Source organism: Sminthopsis crassicaudata, chromosome 4, assembly GCF_048593235.1.
Source record: "Sminthopsis crassicaudata isolate SCR6 chromosome 4, ASM4859323v1, whole genome shotgun sequence".
Classification (NCBI taxonomy): domain Eukaryota; kingdom Metazoa; phylum Chordata; class Mammalia; order Dasyuromorphia; family Dasyuridae; genus Sminthopsis; species Sminthopsis crassicaudata.
The window spans coordinates 279,255,506-279,278,719 of NC_133620.1; the positions used below are offsets into that span (position 1 = coordinate 279,255,506).

At 39.7% G+C, this 23,214-nt stretch overlaps 1 protein-coding gene across 1 annotated transcript in view; it reads right to left on the reverse strand.

Moving 5' to 3' along the window:
• The window catches only part of APOBEC2 (apolipoprotein B mRNA editing enzyme catalytic subunit 2), a 28,158-nt gene extending 5,177 nt beyond the window's left edge, over positions 1-22,981 (reverse strand). The window contains exons 1-2 of the mRNA XM_074311003.1: positions 22,782-22,981; positions 14,074-14,212 (exon numbers count right to left, since the gene is read on the reverse strand). Of these exons, the coding sequence (XP_074167104.1) occupies positions 14,074-14,212; positions 22,782-22,809 (167 nt within the window). The 5' untranslated portion in view covers positions 22,810-22,981. The remainder of the gene's footprint in view (positions 1-14,073; positions 14,213-22,781) is intronic.
• Between the last annotated feature and the right edge of the window lie 233 nt (positions 22,982-23,214).

Here is a 23,214-nt window from a genome sequence, read left to right on the forward strand (position 1 = left end):
ATTCACTAAGTTGCCTCCCAGCTTTCAGCAGATTCCCTAATAATGGGACACATTCCTGCTCTCATTAAAATGCCAACAAATGAGAAAAGCAGCAAGGGTGGCCCAGCGTGAGGGGGTTAGATGAGTGAAGTACATTTACAGTTTTATCCCTTTTAGAAGACAGATCAAACTTCCACATAAACCTCCCGTCCAATATCATTTGGGGCTAATTCTTAACTTTCTTTTAGGCTTTGGGTGGTCTCTGGACATATTAAAAGTGTGGAATTCACAGAACTGCATTTTTGCCTCACTTTTTTGCTCCTCTTTTAACCATTTACGTAAGGCTTTAGGTAAATGGTCATTTTCATGTCAAACTACATCCTTCTTTCACCACCGTCATTTCTTTTTATACATGATGAAGAAGAAAATGAGGTGATTTTTGATGAGCCTTGCAGATAACTGGAAAGAATTCTCCTTCCTTTTCCTTTTCTTTTTATCCCAATCACCATCACTTAATCACTTGTTATTGATAACAATTATTATGAAAAATAGAAATAATATATAGTATGCTCAAGACTGTTCCAGATGCAATGGAGGATGCAAAAGAAGAATGAAAAATAATTCCTAATCAGAACTTAAGACATACATGAAATAGAACAAAATGCGACAATATTTAATTAAGAATTAAATTGTTTGGACTTTAAGAAGTAGTGTGGAGAGAGTCTTGGATTGAGTAGTTAGAAAATCTGAGTTCCACTGCCATTAACTAATTGTCTCAGCAGACAAATCATTTCTATCTGAGCCTCATTTCTTCCTTTGTAGAATGAGGGGGTTGGACTAAGATGACTTGTAAGGTCCTTTCCAGTTGGAAATCCGGGTTCCTACTCTCACCTAATTTGAAGTATTGGTTATTTAAACCACTGGCAAACCTGCAGGGGGAGTATTGGAACTCCTGGACACCAATGACCTAAAGGATCAGCTATGGATGCCAAAGACTAGGGTGAATGCTAAGTAATCCTCTGTAGAATCCATGCCATTGAAACTCAAGTTTCCATGTTCCCTTATGTCAAACTAATTTTCCACTATGCAGATGAATGACTGTGGGGGCTCAGCCCCTGGGATTCCTTAGTGTACTATACTTAGCTCCCTAAGCCCCTCTGTCCCTGGACCAGAGGTGTTTATTATTTACTTAACATTTCAAAAGAATTGGGACTCTGATGAGGTCCCTATCCTAGAACCCACTCTTTACCCCAGTACAAGGTCAGACTCACCCTAAGCTACAAACTCTTTAGCGCATTTAAAATTAATTTAGCATTAGATTTAGCAGCTAAGTAGAAAGACTTTGGAACAATGGAAAGTGAAGGGGATTTAGGTCAGAGAGTCTGCCTTTGAATCTTGACTTCTTGACTACCAGTAAGCCTGAGCAAGTCACTTAAATTTTCTGAACTTCAGTCCCTCGTTTATGACTTAAGGTGGTCATAAATTCGATGTCTTCTAATGTAATTTCCATTTTGAAAGCTATGCTTTTATAATCCCATTTGTCCTCTTCTTTCTATCAAATCATCTAACTGTTCTCTTTCAAATCAATCTGAAAACCTCCTTTCCTAAACCCTCATTCTAGTTATAATCATAGAGCTAATTTTGAGCTTAAAGGAACCATAGATGAGCAGTAGATAACCATGGAGGTCATCTAATCCAACTCCCCCATTTTTCAAATAAGGAAATAGACCTAAAAAGACTGTTATTTAATCAGTGTCACACAGGTGGTTAGTGTTAGAGATAGGATTTAAACCCAGGCTCTTGGATTCCAAATCATACCTTTATTCTTTCTCCCTTTATTATCATTTAGTTGTTTGGTTGGACGATGTTCATTTGCAGTCACATCTGTGTTGCTTACTACATTGTAGTCTTAAGTATGTTTTTTGATTTTTGAGCCTTCTCCCCTCCCTGCCAGTCTCTATATAAAGAGACCTTGCCTTTACTTAGCATGGCTTTTATATGACTCTTCATATGCAGGATGTGCAATACTTATTGACCCACTGCTTCATGTAGCAAAATATATAGAATATGTGGATCCCTATGCAAAAGGTGCATCATGGATATGTTTTCTTAACTTTCAGATCTCCAAACTAATTCTGAAAGGCTATAATCTCTCTTACTTTTTTTATTCACTACTATCACTTTAGTCCCTCTACTTCTATAATGGCCAATAATAATAATACCTTTTTTTTTTTTAAACAGATATTCCCATTTAAACTTTCCCTCCTTTCTTACTCTTCTCTCTCCTATCAATCTGTTGCTCTGTTGCTGCTGTCAGGTTAACTTATGGACAAATCTAATGATATCATTCCTCCTCAAAATCCATTAGGGACTCCCTACACAGATAAAATAGAATCTGCTTAGCCTCCCACTCAGTGCTTTTATTTTTTTCTATTGTACTTTCTTTACCTTCTCTGGCTCTCTGGCTGTCTCCTTGTGCTGTCCTGCCTCCATGCCTATGCTCATAGCTTTCCCTACTCCTTCCCCTTTTCTCCCATCTCCCTTTTTTGAAATCAGAATTCATCTTTTCCTTGAAACTTTCCCCCTGAAGCCCATTGGTAGCTAGCAATCCTTTTTTTTTTTTTTTTTTTTTTTTTTTCTTGGACTTCAAATAAAGTTCTTTTAGGCATTTCCTGTGCTTATTATATGGTATAGTCCAATGACCAGAAGGCTGGACTTGGCATTCCAATTGTGCCTTTGACACTAGCGTTGTAACTTTGGGCAAATCACAATTACTTTGTATCTCAATTTTCTCATCTGTAAGATGGGGATATTGATACCTATAGTACCTGACTCAGAATTGTTATAAAGATCAAAAGAAATAATATACAGAGGGTGCTTTGTAAATCTTAAGGCAATATATAAATGTTAGCAAGATTTTTTATTAATTGGACATTGTCTATGCGAGAAATAGCATGGAAAAGTGGAAAGATTACTAACACTATAATTCAAAAAACATTTATTAGAGTTTACAGGGCAAGGGTGCAATGTTTTAGAGGTATGAAGAAAAAGCAAAAACAGTCCTTGCCAGCATAAAGCTTGTATTATAATAGGGGTGACAACCTAGACAAATTAATGTATACAAGATAAATCCAAAATAGATGGAAGATAGCTTTAAAGCAAAGAGATGACTGCTATCTGGAGACCAGAAAAGGCTTCCTGGAGGAGGTGGAATGTAAGCTAAGTAAAAGGCCAGGGATCTAAGGATCAGATATGGAAAATAAAGCATTTCTAGCAAGAGGCACAGTCAGGGCAAAGGCATGGAAATGGGAGATGGAAGGAATAACACATAGGCCAATTTGCCTGGACTATGCAGTTAATAGAATAGGGTAATAAAGTCATAAAAACTGGAAAGACAGGTAGGGACCAGCCAGATCTTTAAGTTCCAAAACAGTGGAGTTGACATGTTATCTTAGCAGTAATAGAGAGAGACCCATTGGATCTGTTGAGTGAGAGTTAGGGTTAGGGTTAGGGTTGGGGTAGAATTCTGGGTGAAGTGACATAGTAAGATAAGCTTAAGGCTTATGGTAGTATGGCAGTAGTATGGAGCAAGTATGGCTTATGGCAGTAGTATGGAGCATTATCATCAAACTATAATAGAAATGGAAACTACTAAACTATACCTAAAGATTCCAGTGGGCTGAATATTGACATGGTTTTAAAATGTAATATTATTTGATTGATTTTAATTTATTTTGTTAAATGTCTCTCAATTATACTTTAATCTGGTTTGTACACTTGGGCAGCTTGCAGTCCAAAAGTGGGATGTTTGATCCTATTGGTCATGGAGGATGGGTTGTAGTAGGGAAAGATTTGAGGCAGGGTGTCCAATTAGCTGGTCTTTGATAAAGTGATGAAGATGTGAATTAGGGTGATAGCTTCGTGAATAAGGGAGAGAGGGGGTATATGTGAGAAACAGAGAGAAAGAAACTTCCTGATTTGGCAATTGATAGGATATGTGAGCTGAACAAGAGAACATAGTCAAAGTTTATTCTGAGGTTACTGAATTTGGCTGACTAAAAAAGTGGTAGGGCCTTGGACCATGCTAAGAAAGTTTGGAAGAAGGATGGATTTGTGGAAGATAGAAAATGACTTAAATTTAAGTTCTGGTTTTAATATTTACAGTGTTGATGGTAGAATTATGGATAAATTAATCTATCATCTTAGTTTCATAACATTTATACTGTCCTATCTAATAGAATAGAAAGTATTGTGGGAGGTCACTTTGTAAATGCTATAGCAGTTTAAAAATAGGAGCTGTTTAAATACAAACACACAGACACCAACATGTGTATATACACTATATATAGATACCATTTTATATTGTATACTATTATATACTATGTAAAATACACAAATATATATTTTATAATTAACATTATATTTATGTGTTAATTATGAAATATATATTTATATTTTGCATAGTATATAACTTGAACAGAAGTTGAGTATTTTTTCTTTATCATATCATTTATTTTATTCCTTTACCCTCCCTTCAAAAAACTGGGAAAATTTACTTTTTTATCCTGATTTTGTTTTTTTTTTATTTCTTGAAATATAGCTCTGAAAAGACAGGTTTTTAAAAGTCCATTATGATTTAAAATGGACTCCACATTAAAACCTAAGTCATTTTGATTTAACCAAGTGGACAATAAGTTCCAATACAGGCCTTTGTGGTTCATTGTTTAGATTCTGATGGCTTAGACTGAATGTAAATAACAATTGTTTTCTGTTCCTGCCACAGATTATTATCCCTGTGATAGTAAATTGAGCTGCATTTGTCTCAACTCTTATGTAGTCCTTGGTCACTGAATGGGAATGACCTCAGACAAACCAAGACCTGAGAAAGACTTTAATTTAGAAAGACTAAATTCACCCACTGAATCCTGGGCCATCTCCAGTCCTCTTGATCTTTACACTCTCTCTGGAGGAGAAAGTGAGGCTGCTGACTGCTCAGCTCTGACTCACTCATATCCCAATCACTAGCAAATCAAGATATCACCCTCTGGATGTAATTGGCTATTTCAACAACATACATATGCTTATAGAACATATCTACTCTATATTATATACACTATATTTAATACATATGTAAAATATCAAGTATATGTAGAAAAGTGTATGGAGAGAGGAAAAAGTATTGCATTTTTTGCTTTGACACTATCTTACTATTCATTTGCATTTTACTTCTCTTTTGACTTCATTTTCCTTTACTACACCCCCAGTGCAGACCAAAACAATCTCAGTTTTTGAGTAAACTCCTTAATAGGATGCAAATCATATAAGGTATGTCCTACAGAGTTTAGAGGATTTAAAGCTCTAAAGTTCAAACATTTTGTCAACTATTTATAGAACTTACAGAAGGCCCTATTACTTTGACTTCGTTAGGTTTCTTCCAACCCAAAGATTTTGCTGGATAGATTCTCAAACAGAAAAAGCTAATTTGTTTCAGCCTGGTAGTGGGTGCTAGATCCAGAGATGAGCTGCCCCAGCTTGAAAAGAGCCCTCTTCTCTACTGGAATGCTGAAACCCAGCCTCCTTGAACACAAAGAAGAAACCCAGAGAAACCAGAAACCAGAGGAGAGAAGAAAAGGTCAGCTCTCTATTAATACCCAGCTCACTCCTCCCTCCAGCATTGGACTCCTTTCCTGCTCAGTAAGGGGCTGTACCAGATGTTGCCACAGAGGAAACTATTTCAAAGAAAGAACAAATCAGAGAGAAAGTTTTGTCTCTTGTTCCTCTTGTGGGCTGAGAAGCTGGGGCAGCTTGGCTTTTCTTGATCAGAAGGAAAATAAAGGGTGAAGAAAGTGCTATCTATCTCTCACAGTCCCTCAAGAAACATTTATTAAGTATATCTACTAAGTGCCTCGTGACAAAAAGAAAATCCACTATCTAATTAGAAGCTTCTTGTGAAACCAAAAGCATGCACTTCTGGAAATCAACCTTGGGAATATGGAAACAAGTCGGAAGGAAGATAAAATGGGTTTCCCCTACAGAAAGAGATTCTTAACCTGAGACCCCAAGAGGTCTTATGGATAGATTTCAAGGACTCTGACCTTTCATAGGGCAATAAATTTCATCTTTATTTCAATGTAATTGGTTTCTTTTGGAGTCCTATGTAGTTTACTTTATGTATTTTAAAATTATTCTGAGAAAGGGTTCACAGGTTTCACCAAATTATGAAGAAGCTGATGACATAACAGAAGGTTGAGTTCTCACTTGTTGGGTGATTTTTTGGGTTTTTAGCCATATTACACTGTTCTCAATTATTTCTCCCAATAGAAGAAAGCAGTGACAGATAATCCAACAGTATATATTTCTTTCTTTGCAGCAATTGTAGAATTTCCTTCCTAATTAAAAATTTTTACTTATGTAAATAAGTAAGAAAAATTTTACTTTACCTATCCTTTCAGCACATGTTTCACTACTAAAACATTGAGCGCAGAGGAAGAGATGAATATGAGAGGGAGAAGGAAGGGGTAAAAAAAAGAATTATGCTAAGAAATTTTTCTATCTGCCAATGCTGATGTTATGGACCTAGTGTGCTAGGATGCAGCAACCAAATGTGTGTTGTTCAGTTATGTCTTGCACTTTAGGAGGCTATTTGGGGTTTTCTTGGCAGAGGTACTGCAGTGGTTTGCCATTTCCTTCTCCGGTTCATTTTACATATGAGGAAACTGAGGCAAACACGGTGAAGTGACTTGCCAAGGGTCACAGGGCTAGTCAGTGTCTGAGGCCAGATTTGAAATCATGAAGTTGAATCTTCCTGATTCCAAGCCCAGGGCTCTATATTGCACCACTTAGCTGCCCAGTTAGAAGAAACTGATACTCTTAAACAGTTCTTTAGGCACTCTTCTGTTTACTTTCAACAAATAGTACTTAAGATGGAAAGTTGGATGGCTACTTGTGAGAGATTTTATAAAAGAGGTCAAACTAAATAACTTGTCATGACCCTTTCAATTCGATGATTCTGTGATATAAACAGGTAAGTGTTTAATGTGGGCCAAAGGGGTGATAGTGCTCTAGGCCTAGAATCAGGAATTCAAATCTAGCCTCAGATACTTACCAGTTGTGTGACTTTGGGCAAATCACTTAATACTGTTTGCTTCAGTTTCTTCACCTGTAAAAATGAGCTGGAGAAGGAAATGAATCTTTGCCAAGAAACCCCTAAAATGGGATCACGAAGAGTCAGACATGATCAAGATGAGGCAATAACAAAAGTATTCTAATCAATCCTCTCCAGCTCCTCCAGCTGTAATAACCTGCTGCTGCTGCTGATAATCAAAATGTATCCCCAAAATTTGGGGGTTGCATTATTTTATGGTGGAAAGGACATGTGAAAAAATAAAATATGTTTCTCTAATCTTAGAAGAGATCTTAATGTCCAAAGTCCTCAGTTTATAAGTGAATTGAAGCACAAGAGATAGTTATTAAGATGGCTAGTAAGTAGCAGTGGAGCTGGGATTTCAATCCAGGTTACTTAGACTCCAGATTCAGCCTTCCTTACACTTCAGTAACATTTGTTATTGTGCTAGGATACAAAGTCTGCCTTTACCTTAGAATAGTGTACAGCATGTATCCAGATAATTCCAATGGAAGTTAAAAATAGGATAAACTTAATTGAGCTGAAAGGAAGAAAAAATCAGGGACAGAGGGCACATTCCCTAAGTTAGCATTTCCTAGGAGTACATACCAGCATGGTGGGAGTAACAGAAGTTACTTGCCCCACAGAAACATGGTTGTCAGTGAGATTAAATATTTGTGAAAGAAAAATATCCCCAAGTTACATAGAGATCATTGAAAATTACCAAGTTTCAGCTCTCCCTTCTCCTCTGTTTTCCCACCAGATTTCCTTCCCAAAGAGGAAAAACCAATATTTAATAAGTACCTACAACCTGCCAGGTACTGTGCTAAGTATTTTACAAATATTATCTTGTTATTTCTCTCCTCTCCTGTTCCTCCTTAACCCAAGGAAAAGATGTTTGGGAAAGGTTTAAAGATCATGTACTTATTTGTAAGTTGTATATATATCCCAAGTGTGAGCCTAGGAGGCATCTTAAGCTTTATTTCTTTCCTCGTAAAGGACCCTCTGCCAGCAGCTCTTTTAGGAAAGCAATTGAGGAAAGAAAGATATTTGTCCTAATAAATAGATCTCCATTGGGCCATGGGATAGTCCAGTTTTGGAGAGAATGAGAGAATGATTCTAGGCAATTATCTGAGCTCTTAGAGTGAGATTGGGAGAGGATTCTGCCTCAAGTCTTTCTCCACTCATCTCAGCTGTCAAAATGACCCTTCTAAAGCTCAGAGCTGGCCATATAACAATCCTCCCTTCCTCCTCAGCCTCCCCAGCCACTGGATAAATTCTAGTGGCTCCCTATTGTGAGAAATGCTGAAAACTTGGATTTCCACAGTGTTGCAAGATTTGAGGTAGTGTGGAATAGTGGGTACCACTGATCAAAAGGTTTTCAGTGGCTAAGACAGATTAAGATTCCACAGAACAATTAAGTGATCAATCAAAGTCTTGATTGGATTCAGGAGTCTTGGAGTTTTGAGAAAACCACAAGACTTAAGATAATAGCTGATCCAGCCAAACTAGTTAGGGTCAGTGCTAGAACTTGTCTAAATCACTACTGTACCTGCTTAATAGGCTAATTGAATATTAAACAACACACTCCATAAGAGGAGTTTCCCACCATTTTTGAACGAGATGAATGATGAGGAAGGGGGAACATATTTGTACATGTTTAGGGAAAACAGAACAGAGAAAGGAATAAATATTTTTAAGTGCCCCTTTATTATGTGCCAGTCATTGTGCTAAGAGCTTTACAAATATTTCATTTTAACCTCACAATACCTGTGAGGTAGGGGCAATTATTAACCCCCTCAAATCCAGAACAATGGATGGAAGCTGAAAGCTTTTTTTTTTTTTTTTTTTTTAAATTCTTTGCTCCATCATTTTACCATCATTTCCCTTCTATGGGTGTCAATTTCCTCATTTATAAAATAAGTAAATTGGACTAGATAATCTCTAAAATTTCTGAAGTCTTTTTAAACTCTAAAATCCTGGGGAGAAGATGAGTTTTGCTTTGGAGGGAAGGGACTTGACCAATCTGTGCTTTCCAGTGGCCTCTTGCTCCAATGCCTGCTTGTCTGTCTCTTTAGGGATTATGAAGAGAAGATGTTAGTGTCTGGTACTGGAGGTGAGATATCTTTCTATTACAAAGGAGTTAAATGCCTGTCTTTTCTCCTTTAAGTTCCTGCTACCCACTGCTTACTCCTACCCCTCCTCAATAATGCTCCCTTAGAAAAGGCCAAATAATCAGTCTGGGGGTAAAAGAGAATCAGGACTCATATCACTGAGGACCCCCATTATTTCCATCAGGGTTAGCTCAAGGGAACACACACCCACACACCCACACAAAACTCATCTCTAGGGCAATACAACACTTAGATTTTTCCTTAACTACTCCCAGAGCAAAAAGGAACCCAGGAAGGTTCTTTGGAGTGGAGTGGGTGTACCTTATGGTCCTGTGAAGCCAGTATAGCATTAAATAACTTAGCTTTAGAAGGAATTTTAATAATCTCATAGTCAATAATAGCCAGGTGCTTTCATTTTTATTAGAAGTAATTGGTAGGTCATTGGGCCTGAAATCAGAAAGATCTGAGCCTCAGACAAAATCACTTCATCTCTGTCTATCTCATTTTGCTCAGTTCCCATCTCACAGGATTGTTGTGAAGATCAAATGAGGTAATATTTAGAAAAAGTGCCAGTGCCTGACACTTAATAGATGCTACATCAGGTATTCCCTCCCTTTCCCCCATTATGGCAATATCACCTCATTCACAGGCTGGGAGAAGAGAACTTCTCTTAGTGTCCCTAATCAGGAAGATGGGAGGCCCAAGTCTCCTGTATGTCTGTGGTTCCTTCCCAGGAAACTTTCCAACTATCTGTCACCACTCTCCTAGCTATGTGTCACCTCCTTTTAGACCCACAGGCCCAGGATCTTGCCATCTAATCAAGACTCATTGGACTCAGCTGAATAGTTTCTCTTCCTTCTGGGCCAGCCCTTTAATGTATTCCAGGATCCCAAAGGGTATTTGCAATTTGTGATAAGGAGCAGAATACTTCTCTTCCTCTCTCCTCTTCCTTTCATTTGTTCTGTTTAGTCATAGTCTTTTACTCAAGACTAACCGAGAAGAAAAAGCATAAATAACCTTGAATAATCAACAAGCATTTAAGTGTCCAATTTCTATCACCATCCAAAAATCACTTATAAGGTACAAAAATGTACCTTACTATGTACCAGGAAATGTGCTAGGTGAGGATACAAGGAATATAACATTACTCGTGATGAACCTTTCTCTCATTTTGCTGACACATCATGACTAATAAGATTTCTAAGAGTTGCTGCTTCCAGCTGATGTAGCTTTCATCAGGTAGACACACCCACACACACCAAAGACATAATGTACATTACTTTGGGGATACAAGTTGTAGAAAGGTATGTCTACCAATCACATAATCTATGAAAGGGGAACACTCACTCTATCTGACTTTTTGTGACTCCATTTGGGGTTTTCTTGGCAAAGATAATGAAGTGTTTTGCCATTTCCTTCACTAGCTCATTTTTATAACTGAGGAAACTGAGATAAGCAGGATGAAATGACTTGTCCAGGGTCACATAGCTAGAAAGTGTCAAGATTAAATTTGAACTCAGGAAGATGAATCTTACTAACGTCAGTCCCAGTGTTCTCTATCCAATGTACCCCCTAACTGCTCTACTCTGTTCAGAGGTGACCAAATAGAGTTTCTCTTCTAAGCCCAGAGCTTTGTGGCATTCAAGTCTGCAGAATAACTCTCACCCTACAAAGCTTCAGTTCTCCCAAACATGTCTTTTGCCTCCAAGTTTTCATACATATTTCCAGGTACTGAGAAGATGGTACATATGAGATGAGCATTGAAAGTCAGCTTCTTCAGTTTCTGGAAGCAGACATGTAGTCTTTCCTCCACCTTGCTTCTTCTCATTCTTTTATTGCACCCCTTGCATAGTGATCCTCAAATTTTTTCACATTATTTTATAAAAGTTTCTGGTCTGTGCCTTTGTATATATTTTGTTAATCTCAGAGTTGAAGATAGTAACTCTGAAAGCCAAAAAAAAAGTGTTTCCTCTTTATTCTCCATTTTCTTTTCCTACCTTCTTTTCCCCTCTCCTTCCTCCAAGTAGCAGAGTATGAAGTACTCTAACTAATCTGCCAGAACAAGGCTCAAATCCCAGAGGCTCCTTAAAGGGCTTTGATCTTTGACTCAGGAGCATACTGACCTCTGGGACACACAGATAGATCTACAGTCGAAGAGGGATGCAAACATTCCCTCCTCCAGGACAGATGGACAGTGACACCTACAGGCTGTCTCAGAGCTGGCTACTTACCCAAAGAGGCCGCAGAGAGCAAATTCATACATCTGTTGCTTGTCTCTCTGGAGTGTGGAAGGGAAAACATTTAGGGCTTCTCACTGTTCACTTCTGTGCTACAGATTTCTGGCTTTTCATGATTGAAAGTCCACTATAACACTTTCCTTTCTCCTTATACTGGAAATGTGGATGTGGAAATGGAAGGGGGTGCTTTTTGCTTGTTTTTCCCAGATGGGAACATTGGGGTTACACAAAGGTAAATTTGAACTTCACACCCTTTAGGGATTTGTCTGTCACTAGGAATCACAAATCATAGAAAAAGCTTCAGTACCTGGTCTCATCCATAGACTAGGATGAAGTGGCAGGGACATATGTATGGGTGGCCTAGGACAGTATTAACGAGGGTGCTTAATGCCCCTTCACCATCTACCCCTTTTCCCCCTCTGCCTTGCCTCATGACCTTTATCTGTCCCTTCTATTGCTTTCATTCAGGGGTCTCAGTGGCAAAGGGGAGGCTCAGTTAAAGATCTAAGGGGGCAGGGTAAGGACTCTTGGCCAGTCTGCATCAAAGCTTTCCATATCCCTAGATTTATCTGGCACCAGCTACTCCCCTAATCCCAGGATAAGGGTAAGATTATGTGAGTAGGCACAAGGCAGCACAAACTTGGGGGCTGTTCTTCCTCTCAGGATTCAGGCTGAATCTTCCCCTGGATAAGGTTTCCTGTCCCGGGAAACTGCTGTGCTCCTGTTTTGCCTACCATCTCTGAAACTGTGGAACTCTCCCTTCTTTGATCACTGTTGTTCTCCCCAGATCTTAGAGGAAGGAATAAGGGTGGGAAGATTTAAGGGGCAGGTAGAGAGTTTATTGCTGTTCTTCCTAGGTGACAATGAGAGATTCTGAGGGTGGGAAGGGATTTGGGAGTCACATACAGCTAGGCTCAGCTCCTAAAAGCTCTCTTCTCCCAACCTCTCTCTCCCTTTCCTCTGTCTCTATCTCTGTCTCTCTCTCTCCCTCTCTGTCTCTGTCTCTCTGTTTCTCTGTTTCTGCCTCTATCTCTGTCTCTCTGTCTCTCTCTCTGTGTCTCTGTCTCTGTCTCTGTCTCTCTCTGTCTCTCTTTTCTCTCTCTCGCTTTCTCTTTCTCTTTCTCTCTCTCTGTCTCTGTCTCTCTCTGTCTCTGTGTCTGTCTGTGTCTGTCTGTCTGTCTGTCTGTCTCTCTCTCTCTCTCTCTGTCTCTCTCTCTCTCTGTCTCTCTCTGTCTCTCTGTGTGTGTCTCTCTGTCTCTCTGTCTCTCTCTCTGTGTCTCTGTCTCTGTCTCTGTCTCTCTCTGTCTCTCTCTGTCTCTCTTTTCTCTCTCGCTTTCTCTTTCTCTTTCTCTCTCTCTGTCTCTGTCTCTCTCTGTCTCTGTGTCTGTCTGTGTCTGTCTGTCTGTCTGTCTGTCTCTCTCTCTCTCTCTCTGTCTCTCTCTCTCTCTGTCTCTCTCTGTCTCTCTGTGTGTGTCTCTCTGTCTCTCTGTCTCTGAATCTGTCTCTCTCTTTCTATGTGTGTGTCTAGCCATTTGGCCATAGCTGTAGCTGGAAGGCTAAGGAAGGGAGACAATGAAGGGAATTTCTTGGAGTCATATCCGGAGTAGGCATGTTCTAGACCAGTCAATTGGCCCAAATAGATAACACAGCCTTGCTCCTGCTCTGTTTCTTTCATCTGAACCTATCCCTTTGGACCAGGAAGCCTACTTTGCTTAGGCAGAATTGGATCCAATATCTTCTACCTCCCACCTGACCAGAACATCCCTATGCTTTATACTGTGTACACTTATCTCACTGTTCTGGCTTCTCTGACCAGGACTATGTATAAACTCCTTGCTCATGGGGGTCATGGATCATTTCTGCTTCTTTCCTCTGGAGAGATTCATCAACTATTTGTAGGAAGAAATTGCCTCTCATTCAACTCAATTCCTATTGTGGAATCTTCTCTTCAAAGATTATAGTAAATAGGGAAATGGACAGCATTACTTAGGATCCTCTTCAATCTCTGTCTCTGTCTCTGTCTGTCTGTCTCTTTGTCTCTCTGTCTCTCTCATCTACTGCCCCACCTCCCTGCCAATTTCTCCAGGATTTGAGATAGTAGAGTTTCCAGGCCTCTGCACTTCTTTTCCCTCTTGAACTCTTTAAAAGGATTAAAAATAAAACAGACAAAAATACCAACCAAATCTTATCCAAGCAAATGGTTCTCTGGAGGAATCTTGCCTGATTTGAGATTGCCACCTCAGAAAGTTGATGTGAGATAAATTATTTGTAAATCTTAAATTCTGTATAAATGTGTTATTATTATAGTTATTGATATTAATAACAAGGACATAAAATTCCTTACTTTTCAAATCTGATGTCCTAATATCCCCAAATTCATACACACATAAAAACAATTATGCATTAGTCTGAGTTCAATTTCTACATCCCAACTCTAATGTCAGGACACAGTCAAGCTAGTTCCTCCCTAATTCTTCCAACCCCAACTCTGGTCAGCCTCCTTTCCTGAGGCCTTGGAACCCAAGTTCTCACTCATAATCCTCCTATATACCTCATACTTATCCTGAAAATCTCCCTCCTACCTCATCCAGAGAAGAGCAGCCAGCAACCTGTCTCTTACCCTGTGACAATCTCGAAGGGTGGTAACTCAATCAGCTCCTTCAATTTCTCAGGATCATCCAGGTTATCAGAGTTCCCCTCTCCATTTTCAGGAGGAGCAGCAGCGGCAGCCTGTTCTTTCTCAGCCATTTGGGGGAGGACTGTAGGAATCACAAGAACAGATAGTCTGGGGCTTGGGGGCTGGCTAGGCCACGGACTGAGAGCTAGCTGGGCTGGTGAGCAGCAGCTGTCAACAGCTAAATCAGGCTGAGAGTAGCAGGAGAGAGCTGGGACTTTCTGAGCTCAATGTCCCCTGTCTCTCTGAGGCTCAGGACTTATAACCTGTGCCTTCCCTCCCCCACTCTTTTTTTAATTGAGTGACGAATATGTTGGAGTGAGGGGAGTGGAAAATTTTGGCCATTGGAATCCCCTATTTATCAGTAGGTAGAGACAGAAAGTTGGCAGGTCAGATGCCCTGGCCTCCCTCTCTCCCATGCAGCCCTCAACCCACTACCTTGTCTACTCCAGCCTTGTGCTCATGAACTCCCTGTTCCCATAACCCCAACTAGGGGGGTGGGCAGGAGTGACCAGTGTTTCCTGAAAACTTAGATTGGGGTCACTGGGGGCTCTAATAGGAGTAATTTTTTTTTTTTTTTTTTTTTTTTTTTTTTTTTTGCATACGGAGTTGGGCAGGGTCCAGATGGGGGGGGGGGAGGGGGGAGATTTGGGAATAGGTTAGGTCAAAGTACAATAAAACAAGGTGGAATAGGAATGGGGAAAAGTCAGTGCCTGTATTATCGAATCAAAACTAAGCTGCTAAACTAAGCTGCTAATTTATCCATATTTGTTTAGTTGCAAGCCATATAGCAGTTCTGTCTCCCTATAGTGCCATGAACCCTTTCTCCTAAAACCTGAGAAAAGCCCTCAGAGTGGAATATTTTCAACTCTCTCTCTCTCTCTTTTTAATTATTTATTTTTTTTTAACAAAAATTTTGTGCATAGGTAATTTTTCAGCATTGACAATTGTAAAACCTTTTGTTCCAACTTTTTTCCTCCTTGCCCCCACTGCCTCCCCCAGATGGCAGGTTGATGAATACATGTTAAATATGTTCAACTATGTCTCAAGTGCTCAGTCTGACAAAGGAATCCCAAGCTGGGTTAAGGAGGAGAGGGTGTGAATTTGGTCAGGGACATTTTAGGGTGAGAAGAGGGGTCAGCATGATTATGCAGGCTTACTTGGCCAGGGGCATCTGTGCTAAATACATTTTGGGACAAATGGGAACTCATGCCTATTTGCAGATGGCTCAAGGGTTCACAGGGAAGCGGTGATAGTGGCAGAATTATTAGTGAGCACAGTTTAATTGGTTGGTGGGTAGTGACTTTAGATCAGGGATAAACAAAGCAATAGAAAACAAAATATTTAACAAAGTATGCCTTTATCATGGTCAAATAGACATCAAACATTTATATACAAGGCAGCTCAAAAGTCTTAGTGTGATTTTAAGCTATTAAAGTTTAGTAGCTTGTAAGTTATTGAAGCTTAACTCTGCACCAAGACTTTTGGGACACCCTGCATAAGAATTTGAATTTGTCTTAAATAAGACTTTTCTGAAGAAACATAGAATAGATCTCATGCTTGTACTCTGCATTGCTCACCATCCCATCTTTGCTTGATATGAAACCTCTAAGATCTTTGTTATTAGCAATAATAATAATTATTATTATATAGAAATAATATCTTCACAAAAACTCTTGGAGGTAGGTTTTATAGATTATATGGACATAAATTTTTTTTTAAAAATATGTTTTTGGCTTTGTTTTTGGAAGAAGAGGAGAAGACAAAAAAGATGTCTGCATCTGTGTGCTAGTGTGTTGTTTATATTTGAAACTCACTTCAATTCACAAGAAACCCAGCACACAGTGGGCCAGATCTGGATTCAAACCCAACTTTGGATGCTCGCTGGCCTCTGAATGAGTCTCAGACAACCCTTTTAGAATTAGCTCCTAAAATTTCTGGATTTAATTTGCTTCCAACCTTTATCACAGTGTTCTGGCTACATGGAGGCTATATGATTCAGAAGTGAGGAATCAGGGCTTAGGTCTTCAGTTTAATCTCTGATGCAGATTGGAACCTCAGATTAATATGTAGAGTCCTTCCTATTCTTACAAGGAGTAGTTTGAAAGGGACAAAGGTAAGCGAGGAGAAGGCATTAAGATGGCTTCTTTTCTACCCCACCATCTTCTTCCAGGCTCTGGTTACTAACAGTTTGGTCTTTATTTCCAAGAATCTCATCCTTTGACTTAGAGAGCTGGGGAAGAGGAATCTTTTTAAAACTTCCTGTACCTCTGAAAGCTCTTTGCAAATAGTCCAGTTTAGACTCTGGATCCCTCTTCTTCCATCCCAGCCTTGCTCCCTCTGACATTTAGAAGAACGACTTTGAGCCAAATGCCTTTACCCTTGATCAGTGCTAGCTTCCTTTACCACCACCATTCTCCTCTCTCTTCACCAAATCCACTCCTGGAGATCCCTTTGACTCTCACTGGTTATTTTTGACTCCCCTTGGGGGGTGGGGAACTGCTATCATGCCCAACCCAGGCCATTCTCCCCAACCCCCACCCCACCTCAAAGTACTCCAGTTAATCTGGGGAATTCAGTGCCAGAGACCTAGCTCCTCCCCCTCCAGCTGCTACTGAGCTCCTTCTAGGGCAGTGAACTACCCACTAGGGCCCCCTCCCCAATTCTTAGGGGATTTAAAGGGCCCACACAGGGCTACAAGAATATCTCTGTCCTATTTCAGTCTTTGCCTTGCCTTACCTTTTCTTACATTGAAAAATTCTCTATAGGAAAGGTATGAGAAACATCCAGTGAAACACTTCATAAAAGGAGGAATTTCCAATAAATATCTTTTTAGCGCCAACAGTGTGCAAGACAGTGAGAAAACTTAAAAAGTTTAGACAGGATCCCCCTCCTCTTTTAGCTTATGGTCTAATGCGAACTTTGGCACATAATAGAAGATAAATAGTCTACAAAATAATATATTATATGTGAATCAGGAAAGTCCAAAGTGATATGTGAAGTTGCCAGAATAATCAATTACCAAACAGCAATTAGGAAGACTTTTTGGAAGAAATAGCATTTTAATAATGATGATGGTGGTTATAATGATGATAGCTGGCACTTCAAGGTTTACAGAGTGCTTTACAAACATCATTTTTTTTCCTCACAAAAACCCTGGGAGGTAAATGCCATTATTATTCCTATTTTGCAGGTAAAAAACTGAAGTATATAAAGATTAAGTGACTCACTACTTAGCTAGTAATTATCTAAGATCTATTTGAGATCATGTATTCCTGATTCCAAGATTCATGTGCATATGCAAGTGTACATTTGCATATACACACATGTACATGCACATATACACAGATATATACATATACATATATATATACACATATGTATATAACTGTACATACACTCACACACACACCATCTAACTGCCTAGCTAGGGAATAAAAATTGGAGAGACTTCAATTATCTGTTGGGAACAGTGGAAGGAGAGACAGATGTGGAAAATGTATACATGAATATATATATATATATATTTATAAATACGCATGCATACATGTATATATGTATATTTGTATGTGAGATGCTAAGTAATCCAATTTGGCCAGAATTATAGATTAGGTGAAAGGAAATCGTCTGAGAAAAGGTTGGGAGAAGTAAGATAATATTGAAAGACCTTGAATAAGAAAGAAGCTTAAATTTACTGCATAGATAATAGATTTTGCAGAACAGATTTTGAGTCAGAAAGAAGGAAACAGAGAGACACAGAGAGAGAGACCGAGAGACAGAGACACACATACAGAGACAGAGACTCCTACAGGAACTTGGTGCTTTTGACTGTGAACCTGAGGAGCTGGGGAAGAGGAAAACAAAGCCTAGAAGAATATAAGGAGGGGATAGGATCCCAACTGCAAAGATGAAGTCAGAACTTTAGTTCACAGGAAGGAATTAGGCTACAAGGGTGAGAGAAGACTGGAAGGAAGGATATAAACATTCTTTAGGCACCCACTACTAGGGACTGTGTCAAGTACTTTACAAATATGATCTCATTTTATCTTCACACCAGGAGGTGGGTGCCGTTATTATATCCATTTTATAGATGAGGAAACTGGTAGGCAGGGGTTAAGTGACTTGCTCAGGGTCACACAGTAAGTTTGTGAAGCTGGTAATAATAATAACAATAATAATAATAATAATAATAATAATAATAACAATAAGCTAACACTTATATAGTGCTGTGTGCCAGGCACAATGCTAAGTTCTTTACAATAACAATAATATCTCATCTGATTCTCAGAACTATTGGGAGGTAAGTGCTATTAATTATCTCCATTTTATAGTTAAGGAAACTGAGGTTGGCAAAGATTAAGTGACTAAGTCTGAGACTGCATAATAATGATAATAATAACATCAACAATAATAACTTTTATAGCACTTTTTATAATGGCTTATTATAAGCCAGGTACTTTATAAGCGCTTATAATTAATACAATTGTCATTTGATCCTCACAACAACCCTGGAAACTAGGTGCTATTGTTACTTTTATCCCCATTTTACAGATGAGGAACAGAGACAAATAGAGGTAAAGCAATTTGTCGGCAAGGTCTGGGGTTGTATTTGAACTCAGGTCTTTCTGATTCCAGGCCCAATGTTTTATCCAAAAAGAACAAATCAGTCCTTCCCAGACTTGTCTTTGTCATTCTTCGAGTTTCGGCTTCCCCTCAGTAGTACAGAAGTGACGTTCAGTGAGCTAGATTGGATTGTTAGGGAAAAAAATCCTAGATTTTTAAAACTCGAAGGGACCTCAGATACCATCTAGAACCCAGCTTCTGGCTTTTAAAGATGAGAAGACTGAGACCCAGGGAGGAAAAGTGATTTGCCCATGGTTACCCAGGGAGAACCTACAGCACAGTGCAGTGGCAAGAGACCTAGAACTGGGTCCAATCCTGAATCTCATTGCCATTATATACTTGGACAAATCACTTAGTCTCTTCAAGGCTTGTTTCCTCATCTGTTAAATGAGAAAGTTGGACCAAAGGGCCTCAGAGGAGCCTTCCAGATCCTAATCTGCAATCTTACTGTTAATTGTTTTTCTTTTCCTTTTAAGAAAGCACTTTGAAGCAAGTTCCCTGTTGTTGTGGAGTTGAGACTGGAGGCAATTCCTACCTAGATGGGGGCAGAGGGTTAATGCTCATTGGATTGGGTAACTGCCTGCCCAGGGGAAGGGAAAGGAGCTGGCCAGGAGGCAGGGGAAAGTGGAGGTTTGACTAGGGGAAGGTTTAAATTCTCAGTGATGAAAGGAGACACCTTACAGGCTCTTTGAAGGGACTGGCGCTTTATGTGCAGGGACAGCTGGGGACCCGTCAGCGTGTTGCCTCTGAAACTTTCCCCCACCCCCTCCAGTTGTCACTACTGAGACTGGATGCAGTACACAAACATAGGTCAACACACAGATACTCCCTGGTGGGCACAACCCAACCCCCTAAGGCAACAGGGTTTGTTGATATAAACAGTTTATAATGGGGAAATGAGTGTCCAGGGGTCTATTCCCTTAAAAGGGATCCAAGACTACTGGCTCAATTTGGGCAAATTGTAAAGTAAACATAGGGTACATTCCATCTCTCTTTCTTCTTTCTTCTTTTATCCTGTGCTTCCCTTTGGGGGTCCCATTCCAGAAACCTATAGCTGCCATCTTACTTAACTTGTCCCCAAAGAGTACCTGAACTCACTTTAAAAGAGTTAGGGATTTAAGAGCTGTGGTTCTTTCCAGGTGAGTTTGCAGGAAAGATAGATAGATAAAAACATTCATTAAGTGTTAATTATATGCCAGACATTGTGCTGTCTTAAAATAGAATCTCATGGAAGAGGACAGGGCTTAACCCCAAAGGAATTAAATCAGGGATGGTGGAATTTAGGATAGCAGTAGGGAATATGGGGAAAGGTTTCCCTCAAGTTGTGTCAAGTATATCTAGGTAGGTTGATCAATGATAGTGGAGGGAGGTTTTATTGCTTCTCTCTGTCTCTCTGTCTCTCTCTCAATTTCTTTCTTTTTCCCTCTCTCAGTCTCTTAATCCCTTTCTCTCTCTCCCTCCTTCCATTTCTCTCTGTCTTTCTGTTTGACTCTCTCTTTCTCTGTTTCTCTCTGTCTCTCTCTGTCTCTCTGTCTCTCTCTGTCTCTGTCTCTGTCTCTGTGTGTGTGTGTCTCTCTCTCTGTCTCTCTCTCTCTGTCTCTGTCTCTCTGTCTCTCTCTGTCTCTGTCAATGTCTCTCTCTCTCTCTCTCTTTCTCTCTCTCTCTCTCTCTCTCTCTCTCTCTCTCTCTCTCTCTCTCTCTCACACACACACACACACACACACACACACACACACACGCCTCTTCCAGACAGCTGGCAATGTCTGTTCACATCCATCATACCCAATTACATTATACAAGTATAAATATACAAATGCCATCCTCTCTTTTGTAGGTAAAATGGTTAACACCCCCTTTTCAACATCCCCCCTTTTTCCTGTTCTACTCTATATAATCTCCTATCTCAGACTCCTCCAGAGGGATTCCTGGGGCAGATTTACTTGTTAGTAGCCTCATCTTCCTACGTCCCATTCCTACTATAATGACTCACCAAAATACCATGTACTAGATTGAGGTGCTCATCCGTTATTTGGAAAAATCCTACCCACACAAACACCACATACATAAACTAAGGTGTTCAGACATGTGGAAACACACTCACCACAGGTCAAAAAGCTGGGTACACACATACATACACAAGCAAGCATGCTTTGGATGGAGGAATCCTGAGATATATCTGGCTCTGGCTGTGAAGGCGGTTTCTGATTTTATTTATATACAACTCAAGGCTGACTAGCAACAAGACAAGAGGGGGAAGGTGGAGTAAATATTTCCTGCATGGGACTGGGGGCTGGAAATTAGTGGTGGGGGAGGGGCAAAAGTTGGATAGATGAGTTTAAGTTTAGAAAATCATGAATCATGAAGTTGGAGAATTTATGAATCAAGGGGCCTGGGTTTTAGTAGATCAGAGACCAAGTTCTATGGGGAAGCCTCTTGAACTTGAACTTCCTTATACCTTTAGGTTAAGGTATTCCTTGGTTTTCTGGAAATGTGAGGAATCCAATGAGATTTGTACTATCTCTGCCATCCATACCATTTTACCATAACCTGAGGCATAGATTCCCCCTCTATAGGGGAAAGAACCCTACTTTCTAAGGCATAAATTCTAGTTTAGGAGAAATCAGGTCTTCTTGATTCCAAAACCAGTTTTCTATTTACTGTGCTATAATAGTTGCCTTACTTAAAGATTTACAATCTAAATCTAATACAAACAATATGTAAATACATACACACTCATATTATATATATATACATATATATATGTATGTATGTATATATATATATATATAAATATAATAAATAGGAAATAATTAACAGAGGAAGGTTAAAAGGGGTTAGCGAAGGCTTCCTATAGAAGATGAGATTTTAATTGGGACTTAAAGGCAGCCAGGGAGGTCAGCAGTTGGAGCAGGGGAGGGAGAACACTGTAGGTTTGGGTCAACAGCCAGAGAAGTGTTTGGTTCATCTTGTTCATGGAACAACCTGGAGGCCAGTGTCATTGGGTCAGAGCATATTGTTGGGAACTAAGGTGTAAGAAGGTATAAAGGCAGAATTAGGAAGGGTTTTAAATGCCAAAGAAGCATTTTGTACTTGATTCTGGAGATAAGAAGCCATGGGAGTTTATTGAGTAGCAGGAGTGACAGAAATCAAACCTTCATTTTAGGAAAATCACTTTAGATTGAAGTGGGGAAAGACTTGAGGCAGGCAGACTTGCAAGCAGGTTATCGTAATAATCTAGATGTAAAGGAATGAAGGGCCCAGCAAAAGAGACAAAAGGATTGGTCAGATAGAAGAAAAAGTAGGAGAGAGTGGTGTCCTGGATATCTACCAAAAGGGAGAGAATTATCAAATATCAAAGAACGCAGAGCGGTCAAGGAAAATGAGGATTGAGAAGAGGCCACTGAATTTGGTATTTAAGAGATACTTTGGGGAGAGCAGTTTCGGTGGAAGCCAGCTTGCGAGGGGTTAAGAGCAGTGTAAGAGAAGAGAAAGTGGAGGCATCTACAATAAATGCCTTTTCCAAGAGTTTAGCAACAAAGGGCAGGAAAGACAGAGATAGCAAGGATGGAAAAATCAAGAGAGAATTTTTATCAAGACAGGGAGATAAAGGGACCTGGAAATGAGCCAGTACATAGGGAGAGATTGAAAATAAGTGAAAGAGTGGGGAATGACAAAGGGGACAATCTATTGGAAGAGATGAGCTTGAATGGAATCAATTTGACAAGTAGAAAGGTTAGCCTTCCTAAGAAGTAAAGCCATTTTATCATGTGAGACAGGGGTGAAGTCAGACACAGTGATCTTAATGGCAGGAGGATGAGGAAGAGGGGACAGTTCATGAAGAATGGCCTCCATTTTTTCTGTAAAATTGAGACAAGGCTCACAACCAAGAGGATGGGGAACCAAGAGAGATTTGAGGAGGAATGGAAAGATTTGGAAGAGTTCCTGCCTAGCAGCAATGAGGGTCTAGTTGAGGTTGTGTAACACAAATTTGTAGTGAGCCCAGACAAAGGGTTTGTGTGATTTTTCTTTACCTTTATTCCGCAGCATGTGTGTAGACATAAAGGTGACAAATGGTAGGAGTGATTCTAGGCTGATGGGAACACATGGGAGATTAAGTTGATTGAGGAACTGAATGGTGAGGGCATTTGAGGAAGAATCAATATATATGTTGAAGTCCTTTAGTATGAGATCAGGAGCTGGGGAGAAGAGAAAAATTGTAAGCCAAGCATTGAACTCATTGAGGAAGGAAGGGAAGTGATGGCAGATGGATATAACCTGTGACCACCAGGATTTTGACTCTGTGGTAGGTGAACCTGAAAGGAAGAGAGGTGATAGAAGGGGGAGAACCTGGAAGTGGCAATGAGAAGCAAAGAGTATTTCAACTCTCCCACCTCAACTAGTGATCTGAGAAGAATGAATAAATGTCCAGCTAGTACTAGTGTACATAGTAGAGACCTAACACCT